General features: G+C 40.6%; 1 protein-coding gene across 3 annotated transcripts in view; it reads right to left on the bottom strand.

Annotated features, from left to right (window-relative positions):
* Positions 1–3,145: 3,145 nt before the first annotated feature.
* Positions 3,146–17,260, bottom strand: part of LOC139757751 (uncharacterized) — a 136,627-nt gene continuing 122,512 nt past the window's right edge. For all 3 annotated transcript variants that reach the window (XM_071678509.1, XM_071678508.1, XM_071678507.1), the window contains 2 exons: positions 16,772–17,054; positions 3,146–7,442 (listed from right to left, as the gene is read on the bottom strand). In XM_071678509.1, the coding sequence (XP_071534610.1) occupies positions 7,219–7,442; positions 16,772–17,054 (507 nt within the window). In that variant the 3' untranslated portion in view covers positions 3,146–7,218. The remainder of the gene's footprint in view (positions 7,443–16,771; positions 17,055–17,260) is intronic.

The following is a 17,260-nucleotide window of genomic DNA, read 5'->3' as shown; positions in this document are numbered from 1 at the left end:
TTTGGTAAACAGAGAAGAGGTAGTAAAAGCTTTGTGGAAGATGAAAGCCGGCAAGGCAGCAGGTTTGGATGGTATTGCAGTGGAATTTATTAAAAAAGGGGGTGACTGTATTATTGACTGGTTGGTAAGGTTATTTAATGTATGTATGACTCATGGTGAGGTGCCTGAGGATTGGCGGAATGTGTGCATAGTGCCATTGTACAAAGGCAAAGGGGATAAGAGTGAGTGCTCAAATTACAGAGGTATAAGTTTGTTGAGTATTCCTGGTAAATTATATGGGAGGGTATTGATTGAGAGGGTGAAGTCATGTACAGAGCATCAGATTGGGGAAGAGCAGTGTGGTTTCAGAAGTGGTAGAGGATGTGTGGATCAGGTGTTTGCTTTGAAGAATGTATGTGAGAAATACTTAGAAAAGAAAATGGATTTGTATGTAGCATTTATGGATCTGGAGAAGGCATATGATAGAGTTGATAGAGATGCTCTGTGGAAGGTATTAAGAATATATGGTGTGGGAGGCAAGTTATTAGAAGCAGTGAAAAGTTTTTATCGAGGATGTAAGGCATGTGTACGTGTAGGAAGAGAGGAAAGTGATTGGTTCTCAGTGAATGTAGGTTCGTGGCAGGGGTGTGTGATGTCTCCATGGTTGTTAAATTTGTTTATGGATGGGGTTGTTAGGGAGGTGAATGCAAGAGTTTTGGAAAGAGGGGCAAGTATGAAGTCTGTTGTGGATGAGAGAGCTTGGGAAGTGAGTCAGCTGTTGTTCGCTGATGATACAGTGCTGGTGGCTGATTCATGTGAGAAACTGCAGAAGCTGGTGACTGAGTTTGGTAAAGTGTGTGAAAGAAGAAAGTTAAGAGTAAATGTGAATAAGAGCAAGGTTATTAGGTACAGTAGGGTTGGGGGTCAAGTCAATTGGGAGGTAAGTTTGAATGGAGAAAAACTGGAGGAAGTAAAGTGTTTTAGATATCTGGGAGTGGATCTGGCAGCGGATGGAACCATGGAAGCGGAAGTGGATCATAGGGTGGGGGAGGGGGCGAAAATTCTGGGAGCCTTGAAGAATGTGTGGAAGTCGAGAACATTATCTCGGAAAGCAAAAATGGGTATGTTTGAAGGAATAGTGGTTCCAACAATGTTGTATGGTTGCGAGGCGTGGGCTATGGATAGAGTTGTGCGCAGGAGGATGGATGTGCTGGAAATGAGATGTTTGAGGACAATGTGTGGTGTGAGGTGGTTTGATCGAGTGAGTAACGTAAGGGTAAGAGAGATGTGTGGAAATAAAAAGAGCATGGTTGAGAGAGCAGAAGAGGGTGTTTTGAAGTGGTTTGGGCACATGGAGAGGATGAGTTAGGAAAGATTGACCAAGAGGATATATGTGTCGGAGGTGGAGGGAACAAGGAGAAGAGGGAGACCAAATTGGAGGTGGAAAGATGGAGTGAAAAAGATTTTGTGTGTTCGGGGCCTGAACATGCAGGAGGGTGAAAGGAGGGCAAGGAATAGAGTGAATTGGAGCGATGTGGTATACCGGGGCTGACGTGCTGTCAGTGGATTGAATCAAGGCATGTGAAGCATCTGGGGTAAACCATGGAAAGCTGTGTAGGTATGTATATTTGCGTGTGTGGACGTATGTATATACATGTGTATGGGGGGGGGCATTTCTTTCGTCTGTTTCCTTGCGCTACCTCGCAAACGTGGGAGACAGCGACAAAGTATAAAAAAAAAAAAAAAAAAAAAAGAAGGAAAATATCCAAAGTTGGCTAGAAAATGGTTGGGATTGTTGGGAGGGCACAGCAGCCTTTTAGTTAGTTGGTAATACACTTCCAGTAGTAATGATAGAGATGAAATCAGTGGAAATGAATCAATATTATTTGTTAGTCATAGCCAGTGGGATTTATAAAAGATTTCCTTGGAGAAATATATTTTATCATGCTAACAGCACCAGGCTGATCTTACCACATGAAGCAATATTAAAACATGAGCAGTAGGTAGATGTGCTTTTTATCAATGGAACTTTTTTCTGAAGATTGCTTTTGCCTTTAAATACACTATTCTTAGATGTGATATTTAGAACTCATCCAGATGAAATAGCCATATGTATATATATTATTATTATTATTTTGCTTTGTCGCTGTCTCCCACGTTTGCGAGGTAGCGCAAGGAAACAGACGAAAGAAATGGCCCAACCCACCCCCATACACATGTATATACATACACATCCACACACGCAAATATACATACCCATACATCTCAGTGTACACATATATATACACACACAGATACATACATATATACACATGCACACAATTCACACTGTCTGCCTTTATTCATTCCCATCGCCACCTTGCCACACATGGAATAACATCCCCCTCCCCCCTCATGTGTGCGAGGTAGCGCTAGGAAAAGACAACAAAGGCCACATTCGTTCACACTCAGTCTCTAGCTGTCATGCAATAATGCCCGAAACCACAGATCCCTTTCCACATCCAGGCCCCACAGAACTTTCCATGGTTTACCCCAGACGCTTCACATGCCCTGGTTCAATCCACTGACAGCACGTCGACCCTGGTATACCACATCGATCCAATTCACTCTATTCCTTGCCCGCCTTTCACCCTCCTGCATGTTCAGGCCCCGATCACTCAAAATCTTTTTCACTCCATCTTTCCGCCTCCAATTTGGTCTCCCACTTTTCCTCGTTCCCTCCACCTCTGACACATATATCCTCTTGGACAATCTTTCCTTACTCATTCTCTCTATGTGCCCAAACCATTTCAAAACACCCTCATCTGCTCTCTCAACCACGCTCTTTTTATTTCCACACATCTCTCTTACCCTATCATTACTTACTCGATCAAACCACCTCACACCACATACTGTCCTCAAACATCTCATTTCCAGCACATCCACCCTCCTTCGCACAACTCTATCCATAGCCCACGACATGCAACCATACAACATTGGTGGAACCACTTTTCCTTCAAACATAGCCATTTTTGCTTTCGGAGATAATGTTCTTGACTTCCACACATTCTTCAAGGCTCCCAGGATTTTCGCCACCTCCCCCACCCTACGATTCACTTCCGCTTCCATGGTTCCATCCACTGCCAGATTCACTCCCAGATATCTAAAACACTTTACTTCCTCCAGTTTTATATATATATATATATATATATATATATATATATATATATATATATATATATATATATATATATATATATATACCTTCCCACGTATTCCCTGCGTGTTGTAGAAGGCGACTAAAAGGGAAGTGAGCGGGGGGCTGGAAATCCTCCCCTCTCATTTTTTTTTTAATTTTCCAAAAGAAGGAACTGAGAAGGGGGCCAGGTGAGGATATTTCCTCAAAGGCCCAGTCCTCTGTTCTTAACGCTACCTCGCTAATGCGGGAAATGGCGGATAGTGCGAAAGAAAAAGATATATATACTGCATATATATATATTGGTTCTCAGTGAATGTAGGTTTGCGGCAGGGATGTGTGATGTCTCCATGGTTGTTTAATTTGTTTATGGATGGGGTTGTTAGGGAGGTGAATGCAAGAGTTTTGGAAAGAGGGGCAAGTATGAAGTCTGTTGGGGATGAGAGAGCTTGGGAAGTGAGTCAGTTGTTGTTCGCTGATGATACAGCGCTGGTGGCTGATTCATGTGAGAAACTGCAGAAGCTGGTGACTGAGTTTGGTAAAGTGTGTGAAAGACGAAAGTTAAGAGTAAATGTGAATAAGAGCAAGGTTATTAGGTACAGTAGGGTTGAGGGTCAAGTCAATTGGGAGGTGAGTTTGAATGGAGAAAAACTGGAGGAAGTGAAGTGTTTTAGATATCTGGGAGTGGATCTGGCAGCGGATGGAACCATGGAAGCGGAAGTGGATCATAGGGTGGGGGAGGGGGCGAAAATTCTGGGAGCCTTGAAGAATGTGTGGAAGTCGAGAACATTATCTCGGAAAGCAAAAATGGGTATGTTTGAAGGAATAGTGGTTCCAACAATTTTGTATGGTTGCGAGGCGTGGGCTATGGATAGAGTTGTGCGCAGGAGGATGGATGTGCTGGAAATGAGATGTTTGAGGACAATGTGTGGTGTGAGGTGGTTTGATCGAGTGAGTAACGTAAGGGTAAGAGAGATGTGTGGAAATAAAAAGAGCGTGGTTGAGAGAGCAGAAGAGGGTGTTTTGAAATGGTTTGGGCACATGGAGAGAATGAGTGAGGAAAGATTGACCAAGAGGATATATGTGTCGGAGGTGGAGGGAACGAGGAGAAGAGGGAGACCAAATTGGAGGTGGAAAGATGGAGTGAAAAAGATTTTGTGTGATTGGGGCCTGAACATGCAGGAGGGTGAAAGGAGGGCAAGGAATAGAGTGAATTGGAGCGATGTGGTATACCGGGGTTGACGTGCTGTCAGTGGATTGAATCAGGGCATGTGAAGCGTCTGGGGTAAACCATGGAAAGCTGTGTAGGTATGTATATTTGCGTGTGTGGACGTATGTATATACATGTGTATGGGGGTGGGTTGGGCCATTTCTTTCGTCTGTTTCCTTGCGCTACCTCGCAAACGCGGGAGACCGACAAAAAAAAAAAAATATATATATATATATATATATATATATATATATATATATATATATATATATATATATATATGAGGGAATAATTGGTATACATGGGGTGTTCAGTGTTGTAAATGGAAATGGTGAAGAGCTTGTAGATTTATGTGCTGAAAAAGGACTGGTGATTGGGAATACCTGGTTTAAAAAGTGAGATATACATAAGTACACGTATGTAAGTAGGAGAGATGGCCAGAGAGCGTTATTGGATTATGTGTTAATTGACAGGTGCGCGAAAGAGAGACTTTTGGATGTTAATGTGCTGAGAGGTGCAACTGGAGGGATGTCTGATCATTATCTTGTGGAGGCGAAGGTGAAGATTTGTAGGGGTTTTCGGAAAAGAAGAGAGAATGTTGGGGTGAAGAGGGTGGTGAGAGTAAGTGAGCTTGGGAAGAAGACTTGTGTGAGGAAGTACCAGGAGAGACTGAGTACAGAATGGAAAAAGGTGAGAACAAAGGAGGTAAGGGGAGTGAGGGAGGAATGGGTTGTATTTAGGGAAGCAGTGATGGCATTGCGCAAAAGATGCCTGTGGCATGAGAAGCGTGGGAGGTGGGTTGATTAGAAAGGGTAGTGAGTGGTGGGATGAAGAAGTAAGATTATTAGTGAAAGAGAAGAGAGAGGCATTTGGACCTCAAACTACAGAGGTATAAGTTTGTTGAGTATTCCTGGTAAATTATATGGGAGGGTATTGATTGAGAGGGTGAAGGCATGTACAGAGCATCAGATTGGGGAAGAGCAGTGTGGTTTCAGAAGTGGTAGAGGATGTGTGGATCAAGTGTTTGCTTTGAAGAATGTATGTGAGAAATACTTAGAAAAGCAAATGGATTTGTATGTAGCATTTATGGATCTGGAGAAGGCATATGATAGAGTTGATAGAGATGCTCTGTGGAAGGTACTAAGAATATATGGTGGGGGAGGCAAGTTGTTAGAAGCAGTGAAAAGTTTTTATCGAGGATGTAAGGCATGTGTACGTGTAGGAAGAGAGGAAAGTGATTGGTTCTCAGTGAATGTAGGTTTGTGGCAGGGGTGTGTGATGTCTCCATGGTTGTTTAATTTGTTTATGGATGGGGCTGTTAGGGAGGTGAATGCAAGAGTTTTGGAAAGAGGGGCAAGTATGAAGTCTGTTGTGGATGAGAGAGCTTGGGAAGTGAGTCAGTTGTTGTTCTCTGATGGCTGATTCATGTGAGAAACTGCAGAAGCTGGTGACTGAGTTTGGTAAAGTGTGTGAAAGAAGAAAGTTAAGAGTAAATGTGAATAAGAGCAAGGTTATTAGGTACAGTAGGGTTGAGGGTCAAGTCAATTGGGAGGTGAGTTTGAATGGAGAAAAACTGGAGGAAGTGAAGTGTTTTAGATATCTGGGAGTGGATCTGGCAGCGGATGGAACCATGGAAGCGGAAGTGGATCATAGGGTAGGGGAGGGGGCGAAAATTCTGGGAGCCTTGAAGAATGTGTGGAAGTCGAGAACATTATCTCGGAAAGCAAAAATGGGTATGTTTGAAGGAATAGTGGTTCCAACAATGTTGTATGGTTGCGAGGTGTGGGCTATGGATAGAGTTGTGCGCAGGAGGATGGATGTGCTGGAAATGAGATGTTTGAGGACAATGTGTGGTGTGAGGTGGTTTGATCGAGTAAGTAATGTAAGGGTAAGAGAGATGTGTGGAAATAAAAAGAGCGTGGTTGAGAGAGCAGAAGAGGGTATTTTGAAATGGTTTGGTCACATGGAGAGAATGAGTGAGGAAAGATTGACCAAGAGGATATATGTGTCGGAGGTGGAGGGAACGAGGAGAAGAGGGAGACCAAATTGGAGGTGGAAAGATGGAGTGAAAAAGATTTTGCGTGATTGGGGCCTGAACATGCAGGAGGATGAAAGGAGGGCAAGGAATAGAGTGAATTGGAGCGATGTGGTATACCGGGGTTGACGTGCTGTCAGTGGATTGAATCAAGGCATCTGAAGCGTCTGGGGTAAACCATGGAAAGCTGTGTAGGTATGTATATTTGCGTGTGTGGACGTATGTATATACATGTGTATGGGGGTGGGTTGGGCCATTTCTTTCGTCTGTTTCCTTGCGCTACCTCGCAAATGCGGGAGACAGCGACAAAGCAAAAAAAAAAAAAAAAAAAAAAAAAATGATCACCCAACATAATCATGATATTACTAATCTAATATCAATATCCTCTTAAAGACATACTTATACGATAGCAAATTTACCTATAATAGGCATGTGGCATAAACCACCTAACATTACTATACAATATAAAATACCACAAAGGTTTCCATAGAAATTTCATTAATTTCTAACGTGTGAACCTACAAACTATAATATGCAAAACATTTTATATTTATATAGTATTGAAGGTCATAAGTTTGAAATTTATGAACATTAGAAAAACAAAGTTGTGCAAAATATTCGAGAGCAATTTTTAAAAAGTGCAGTGTGTGTTATGCTGAAACTGTTAGCAAGTGTTAACTTCATTTTATGATCTTGATAACCTGCTGAATTATAAAACTCTCAACATACTTCTTATTTTCCAAAAGTTGTTCACTGACTACATATTGTATAGCAATCATAAATATTCACTGATATATTCAGAGCAAATTTTATGGCCCATTAGACTTGCGCTGGTCCAGATTTTTTCTTGAAAGTGTTGGTTGGAGTTGCTGTAGGGGATTCATTCTTTGGAGTGTCTATTGGGGAGGAGGTAGAAGATGGGTACTGGTTTTTGTAACGCTGTATAATTGGAATTGCATTAAGGATCAACCCACATGCAACAATGAAGATACCTGATACCAGAAATGGTACCATATAGTCTCCAGTTGTGTCAGCAATAAATCCTGTCAATGAAGATATTAATGGTTATGACAATGGGTATGAAAGAGGTTTCTCTTGATATCTCCAACTAGTTTGCTTTCAACTTTGTAAAGACCAAAGACATTGCAAATTTGGCATTTATCCTTCCTTGTGCAGTCTTCATCAATCTGCCCTCCTATGCTGACTTCGGTTCTCTTAATACTTTACAAACACTTACCTCCCTTAAATATGCTTTGTCATTCTTCCTACAAACATTAATTATATGCACTTTGTCAGTTTTCCACATCTGTGTGTTCTATACTATGTCCTTTACTAATTTCATCTGTTACCATAATTCTCCTGAGTGTGACTTTTCTTCACTTATTTATCTAATACAATTTTATGGAAAAAATTCACTTTATATGTTTAAAACTTCTTGCAAACCTTTCTATCTATCTATATTTCAGTTGATTGTTCCCTTCAGGAATGCCTTGCATTTTGCTCAGATTGCTCAGGTAATTACTCGACTAATTATATGAATTTTCAGGTTTTGAGCACAGATTCATATTCAGCATACTAAAGAGCATCTATGCTGTAAATTTGAAGAAAATCAATTTTTTCCAAAAAAATTAAGAAATATCCAAGGCTATATCCTTGCATTTTGCTCAGATTTTGAACTTACTCAGATTTTAATGAAAATCTCTTTGTAGATGTTATTCTATATGTTGAATAAATATTTGGAGTCAAAAGACTGTATTTCGTAATGTTAAGCATTTGATTAACACTTGGATTAATTATGATAATATTCACATGCTAATTACATGACTGATTATACGAATTTTTAGGTTTTGACCACAGATTCATATTCAGCATACTTAAGAGCATCTAACCTGAAACTTTAAAGAAAATCCATTTCTTAAAAAAATCAAGAAAAATACAAGGCTATAGACTTGCATTTTGGTCAGATTTTCAACTTCCTCACTTTTGAAGAAAAGCCATTTTCAAAAAAATCAATAAGAATCCAAGGCAATATATATAGCCTTGCATGTTGCTCAAATTTTCAACTTCCTCTGATTTTAATGAAAATTTGGGTATAGATTTTACTCTATATGGTGATTAAGTATTTGGAGTCAAAAGACTGTATTTCATAAAATTAAGCATTTAATTAACACTTGGATTAATTAAGGGGTTGGTTACGGCAATAGTCTCCATTATTAGTGAACTCCTTCACATTAACATATTCACAAATATGCCATAACCCTCACCAAACCTGTTAATTTACAATTATTACATCAAAATTTTACTACCACTGAGTGCCCTCTTATCTATATAATCTTGAATTACCCCTTCATATGAAAGGTCTTAACATTTGGGACCTCTACTTTCATCTAAAATTCACAAGTTCCATTTTCTTGGTAACAGCTCTTGCACATTTATTTATATTTAATTTTATGTTTATATAACCTTTTTTTCTCATTCTTGATTGCTATTTCCTGTGTTAGCACCAGAAACAAATGAAGAAAGGCCTCATCCACACACATCCATTCCTTAGCTGTCATGTGTAATGCACCAAAAATACAGCTCCTTACCTAAAACCAGGCCCCCAAAGACCTTTCCATGGTTTACTCCAGATGTTTCACGTACCCTGGTTCAGTTCACTAACTGCACGTAAACCCCTATATACCACATCATTCCAATTCATATCCTGTGCACACCTTTCACCCTCCTGCATGCTCAGGCCTAGATCATTCGAAATCTTTTTCACTCCATCCTTCCGTCTCCAAATTGGCCTCCCCATTCTCCTTGCTCCCTCCACTTTTGACACATATACCCTCTTTGTCAACCTTTCCTTACTCATTCTATCCATATATCCAGATCATATCATCACACCCTCTTCATCTCCCTCAGTCACACTCTTTTTATAACACTCTGCTCTCTTACCCTTTCATTACTTAATCAAACCATGTTACATCACATACTGTTCTTAAATATTTAATTTCCAACACATCCACCATCCTCTACACAACCTTACCTATAACTCATGCCTCGCATCCATATAATATTGTTGGGAATACTATACCTTCAAAGATTCCAATTTTTGCCCATCCAGATAATGATCTCTCTTTGCTCACATTCTTCAGTGCTCCCAGAACCTTTGCCTCCTCACCCACCCCATGTCTCACTTCTGCTTCCATGGTTCCATTCACTGCCATGTCCACTCCCAGATCTCTAAAACACTTCACTTCCTCCAATTTTCCTCCATTCAGACTCGCACCCTATTTAACCTGTCCCTAAACCCTGCTAAACCTAATAACCTTGCTTTTGTTCACATTTGCTCTCAACTTCCACCTATCACACATTCTTCCAAACTCAGTCACTAACTTCTGCAGTTTCTCACTTGAACCTGCCAAAAGTGCTTCATCATCAGCAAACAACAACTGACTCACTTCCCATGCCCTCTCATCCCCTACTGACTGCATGCTCTCCCCTCTCTCCAAGACTTTCTCTTATTTCCTTCCCTCACCACCTCATCCATAAACAAATTAAACAGTAAAATGACATCACACATCCCTACCACAGACAAACCATCACCTGGAACCACTCACTCTCCTCCCTTTCAACTTGTGTACATGCCTTACACTCTTAATGAAAACTTCTCATTGTTTCTAGCAGGTTTCCTCACACACTGTATATTCTTCAGATCTTCCACAAGGCATCTTTATCAACCCTAACACTAGATCCATAAATGCCACAAACAAATGCATCTGTTTTTCTAAGTATTTCTCACACATTTTTTAAAGCAACCACCTTATCCACACATCCTCGACTACTGAAGCCACACTGCAACTCCCTAGTCTGATGCTCTGTTACATGCATGCCTTCACCCTTTCAATCACCTCCTTCTCATATAACTTATCAGGTACACTCCACAAACCTATACCTCTAAAGTTTGAATTCTAAACAGTGGTACTATAAATGCATGCCATCAATCCTCAGGCACCTTACTATTTTTTATTATTTTTTATTATACTTTGTCGCTGTCTCCCGCGTTTGCGAGGTAGCGCAAGGAAACAGACGAAAGAAATGGCCCAACCCCCCCCCATACACATGTATATACATACGTCCACACACGCAAATATACATACCTACACAGCTTTCCATGGTTTACCCCAGACGCTTCACATGCCCTGCTTCAATCCACTGACAGCACGTCAACCCCGGTATACCACATCACTCCAATTCACTCTATTCCTTGCCCTCCTTTCACCCTCCTGCATGTTCAGGCCCCGATCACACAAAATCTTTTTCACTCCATCTTTCCACCTCCAATTTGGTCTCCCTCTTCTCCTTGTTCCCTCCACCTCCGACACATATATCCTCTTGGTCAATCTTTCCTCACTCATCCTCTCCATGTGCCCAAACCATTTCAAAGCACCCTCTTCTGCTCTCTCAACCACGCTCTTTTTATTTCCACACATCTCTCTTACCCTTACGTTACTCACTCGATCAAACCACCTTACACCACACATTGTCCTCAAACATCTCATTTCCAGCACATCCATCCTCCTGCGCACAACTCTATCCATAGCCCACGCCTCGCAACCATACAACATTGTTGGAACCACTATTCCTTCAAACATACCCATTTTTGCTTTCCGAGATAATGTTCTCGACTTCCACACATTCTTCAAGGCCCCCAGGATTTTCGCCCCCTCCCCCACCCTATGATCCACTTCCGCTTCCATGGTTCCATCCGCTGCCAGATCCACTCCCAGATATCTAAAACACTTCACTTCCTCCAGTTTTTCTCCATTCAAACTCACCTCCCAATTGACTTGACCCTCAACCCTACTGTACCTAATAACCTTGCTCTTATTCACATTTACTCTTAACTTTCTTCTTCCACACACTTTTCCAAACTCAGTCACCAGCTTCTGCAGTTTCTCACATGAATCAGCCACCAGCGCTGTATCATCAGCGAACAACAACTGACTCACTTCCCAAGCTCTCTCATCCCCAACAGACTTCATACTTGCCCCTCTTTCCAAAACTCTTGCATTTACCTCCCTAACAACCCCATCCATAAACAAATTAAACAACCATGGAGACATCACACACCCCTGCCGCAAACCTACATTCACTGAGAACCAATCACTTTCCTCTCTTCCTACACGTACACATGCCTTACATCCTCGATAAAAACTTTTCACTGCTTCTAACAACTTTCCTCCCACACCATATATTCTTAATACCTTCCACAGAGCATCTCTATCAACTCTATCATATGCCTTCTCCAGATCCATAAATGCTACATACAAATCCATTTGCTTTTCTAAGTATTTCTCACATACATTCTTCAAAGCAAACACCTGATCCACACATCCTCTACCACTTCTGAAACCACACTGCTCTTCCCCAATCTGATGCTCTGTACATGCCTTCACCCTCTCAATCAATACCCTCCCATATAATTTACCAGGAATACTCAACAGACTTATACCTCTGTAATTTGAGCACTCACTCTTATCCCCTTTGCCTTTGTACAATGGCACTATGCATGCATTCCGCCAATCCTCAGGCACCTCACCATGAGTCATACATACATTAAATAACCTTACCAACCAGTCAACAATACAGTCACCCCCTTTTTTAATAAATTCCACTGCAATACCATCCAAACCTGCTGCCTTGCCGGCTTTCATCTTCTGCAAAGCTTTCGCTACCTCTTCTCTGTTTACCAAATCATTTTCCCTAACCCTCTCACTTTGCACACCACCTCGACCAAAACACCCTATATCTGCCACTCTATCCTCAAACACATTCAACAAACCTTCAAAATACTCACTCCATCTCCTTCTCACATCACCACTACTTGTTATCACCTCCCCACTTGCGCCCTTCACCGAAGTTCCCATTTGCTCCCTTGTCTTACGCACTTTATTTACCTCCTTCCAGAACATCTTTTTATTCTCCCTAAAATTTAATGATACTCTCTCACCCCAACTCTCATTTGCCCTTTTTTTCACCTCTTGCACCTTTCTCTTGACCTCCTGTCTCTTTCTTTTATACATCTCCCACTCAATTGCATTTTTTCCCTGCAAAAATTGTCCAAATGCCTCTCTCTTCTCTTTCACTAATACTCTTACTTCTTCATCCCACCACTCACTACCCTTTCTTATCAACCCACCTCCCACTCTTCTCATGCCACAAGCATCTTTTGCGCAATCCATCACTGATTCCCTAAATACATCCCATTCCTCCCCCACTCCCCTTACTTCCATTGTTCTCACCTTTTTCCATTCTGTACTCAGTCTCTCCTGGTACTTCCTCACACAGGTCTCCTTCTCAAGCTCACTTACTCTCACCACCCTCTTCACCCCAACATTCACTCTTCTTTTCTGAAAACCCATACAAATCTTCACCTTAGCCTCCACAAGATAATGATCAGACATCCCTCCAGTTGCACCTCTCAGCACATTAACATCCAAAAGTCTCTCTTTCGCACGCCTGTCAATTAACACGTAATCCAATAACGCTCTCTGGCCATCTCTCCTACTTACATAAGTATACTTATGTATATCTCGCTTTTTAAACCAGGTATTCCCAATCATCAGTCCTTTTTCAGCACATAAATCTACAAGCTCTTCACCATTTCCATTTACAACACTGAACACCCCATGTATACCAATTATTCCCTCAACTGCCACATTACTCACCTTTGCATTCAAATCACCCATCACTATGACCCGGTCTTGTGCATCAAAACCACTAACACACTCATTCAGCTGCTCCCAAAACACTTGCCTCTCTTGATCTTTCTTCTCATGCCCAGGTGCATATGCACCAATAATCACCCACCTCTCTCCATCAACTTTCAGTTTTACCCATATTAATCGAGAATTTACTTTCTTACACTCTATCACATACTCCCACAACTCCTGTTTCAGGAGTATTGCTACTCCTTCCCTTGCTCTTGTCCTCTCACTAACCCCTGACTTTACTCCCCAGACATTCCCAAACCACTCTTCCCCTTTACCCTTGAGCTTCGTTTCACTCAGAGCCAAAACATCCAGGTTCCTTTCCTCAAACATACTACCTATCTCTCCTTTTTTCACATCTTGGTTACATCCACACACATTCAGGCACCCCACTCTGAGCCTTCGAGGAGGATGAGCACTCCCCGCGTGACTCCTTCTTCTGTTTTTCATTTTAGAAAGTTAATACAAGGAGGGGAGGATTTCTGGCCCCCCGCTCCCGTCCCCTCTAGTCGCTTTCTACGACACGCGAGGAATACGTGGGAAGTATTCTTTCACCCCTATCCCCAGGGATAACATACATATATATATACATATACACATACACACACATACACATACATACGCACATATACACACACACACACATACATATATATACATATGAGAAATGTAAGAAACAATTTAGAAAACTGAAACTTCTAGCTTGAAATGAATGAAAAAAAAGAATGTCACATAATGGTTCAACCTCTGGCTATGGAAAAAAGGAAATGTATAATTTATTTACACAAACGTCAATAGCAGTTCTCATCAATTTAACCACCATCAATAAGCTTCAATGTCTAAGCTACATTTTTCTCCAATTTCACTATTTTCCTTCACATTTTCAATTGTGTCTGAAGGTTCTACTTCAAGAGTGATTGTTTTTCCAGTAAGGGTCTTCACATCTTGGTTACATCCACACACATTTAGGCACCCCACTCTGAGCCTTCGAGGAGGATGCTTTACTTGTGGTGCTGACACCTTACTATGATCCATAAATACACTGAAAATCCTAACTAACCAATCAACAACACAGTCACCCCTTTCTTTAGAAATTCAGCTGCAATACCATGCTTTCCAGCTTCCTTGTCAAATTTCACTGTACAGAAGGCTTTCACAGACTCTACCTTCTTCATCAAACCACTCTCCGTGACCCTCTCATTTTGCATACCACCCCAACCCAAGCACCCTAAATCTCCATCTCCTGCTCATTGCATCACTACTTGTTACCACTTCCCATTTCTCCTTCAATGATGTTCTTATTTGTTCTCTTTTTTTTTTTTTTTTTTTTTTTTTTTTTTTTTTTTTTTTTACCTCCTTCCAAAACATCTTGTACTCCCTAAAGTTTACTGATACTCACCCCAACTCTCATTTGCACTATTTTTCAACCTTTGCATTCTACTTTTGACCTCCTATTGATTCCCCTTATAAATCCCTAAACCTTTTTGCACTCCTTCCCTGTAAGCACTGTTCAAATGCCTTTCTTTTCTCTTTCACTATCATTTACTTCTTCATCCCACAACTCATTAGTCTTTCTAATCTGCCCATCTTCCTACTTTAACATGCCACATGCATCTCTAGCACATGCCAGCACTGCTTCCTTAACCACCTCTCATTCCTTACCCACCCCATTTGCTTCATTTACTCTCACCTTTTGCCATTCTACACTTGATCTCTCCTAAACTTTTTTGCACTCCTTCCCTGTAACCACTGTTAAAATGCCTTTCTTTTCTCTTTCACTATCATTTACTTCCTTCATCCCACAACTCACTAGTCTTTCTAATCTGCCCATCTTCCACCTTTAACATGCCACATGCATCTCTCGCACATGCCAGCACTGCTTCTCTAACCACCTCTCATTCCTTACCCCCCCCCCCCCCCCTTGCTTCATTTACTCCCACCATTTGCCATTCTACACTTGATCTCTCCTGATATTTCTTGACACAAGCCTCTTTTCCAAGCTCACTTACTCTCTTCTCACTGATATTATTCTCTTTTCTAAAAACCTCTATAAATCTTCATCCAAACCTCCAAAGGACAGTGATCAAACATCCTACCAGCAGCTCTTTTTAACAAATTTATATCCAAAAAGCTTTCATTTACATGCCTATCAATTAATATGTACTCCTGTAATGCCCTCTGACCATCTTTCCTACTTGTATACATATACTTGTGTAAGTCCATATTTTTAAACCAGGCATTTCTAATCATAGTCCTTTTTCAGTACACAACTCCACAAGCTGATCATCATTTCCTTTCATGATATTGAACATCCCATGGCTCCCAATTATACTCTCAATTGCCACATCACTCACTTTCACATTCTAATCACCCATCACTAATACATGGTCTCATGCATCAAAACTGCTAATAGACTTACTCAGTTGCTGCTTCCAAAACACTTGCCTCCTGAACTTTCTTTTCATAGCCACATTCATAACCACTAACAATCACCATCTCTCACCATTCTCTTTCATTTTTATCCACATCAGTCTAGAATTCACTTCCTTACACTCTTTAACATACTCGCACACCTCTTGCATCAGGAGTAGTGTTACTCCTTCCGTATCTTTTGTCCATTCATGAACCTCTGACTTTACTCATAAGACATTTCCAAACCATTCTTTCCCTTTACCCTTGAGCTTTGTTTACTCAGAGCCAGAACATCTAGGTTTCTTTTCTCGAACATATTACTTTTTTTAATTTTCCAAAAGAAGGAACAGAGAAGAGGGCCAGGTGAGGATATTCCCTCAAAGGCCCAGTCCTCTGTTCTTAACGCTACCTCGCTATCGCGGGAAATAGCGAATAGTATGAAAAAAAAAAAAAAAAAAATTACTTATCTCTCCACTCTTCTTATCTTGGTGAGATCCACACACATTTTGAAACCCCTAGCCTAAGCCTTAAGAGAAGGATGAGCACTCCCTGCTTGGCTCTGTTACCTCTTTTAGAAATTGAAATACAAGAAGGGAAGGGTTTCTGGCCCTCATCTCCTGCCCCCTTCAGTTGCCTTCTACAACATGCAGGGAATATGGATGTAGAATTCTTTCACCCTGATCTTATGTTCTGTCTGCATATCTGCATCCTGTAAATCCTCTCCTACTAAACAGTAAAGTGGCTCTTAAAAATCCTCCTTCATCCACCAAATTTTGACACATTTCAACAGATTTCTTAAATGAAACATAACCCCTCAATGTACTTCCACATTCTATCTTTAACAATCAGGTCTAAGAAACATATGTTGACCCCTGATTAATTTCCCATTCTTTTTCTCTTTCTCTTCTCACCCAAGATGGTCTTGATTTAGGGTATGTCTTGCCTGTACCATATAAGTTACTTAAAAATACCTTTCAGTTTCCTAAACACTAATTACCAGTCACTTCATTGCAAGATATCCCTGTAGGACTCTTCTCCACCATTCTAATTAGATTTTTTCATTCATACCAATTCAATATAAAGTGAACACAATTAATGCATATGAGTAGCAGCATGAAAAAATAAAAAACTGAAGTATACTTTAACTGAAACTAGAATAAGAATTACAAATGTATTCCTATACTGGGCTGAAATAAACTTACCTACAAGTGGAGGTCCAATTAGGTTTGCCAGGCCTTGGATAAGTAATAAAAGTCCATAAGCCTTGCTGAATGCTTCTAAGCTTACAAGTTCAACTAAGATGACTGATGTTAGGGCATAGTTTGCTGATATGAATAATCCAAATATTGCTGCAGCCACTGCTAGTAACCAGTAATTACTGATAAATGGCATGAAGATGACACTAAGTCCACAGATAACCATGGAGACATTATATATGAGCATTGGTGATGACCATGGCTGATCACCAACATATCCCATCACAACCTGAAATTGCAAAAACTTCCTGAAACCTTCACTGTGCTACCGAAAATGCTAAGTTGGTTGAATGAGAAGAAAATTGCACCAATGTTTTACAGATATGAAGCAGATGTATACACTGATGGATTTTTTTTTTTTTTTTTTTTTTTTTTTTTTTTTTTTTTTTTTTACTAAAATGCGATATTTCAGTAATGTAGTCAGAAAACATTTGG

This window comes from Panulirus ornatus, chromosome 28 (assembly GCF_036320965.1).
Source record: "Panulirus ornatus isolate Po-2019 chromosome 28, ASM3632096v1, whole genome shotgun sequence".
NCBI lineage: Eukaryota > Metazoa > Arthropoda > Malacostraca > Decapoda > Palinuridae > Panulirus > Panulirus ornatus.
This window is presented reverse-complemented; position numbering and strand designations above follow the sequence as displayed.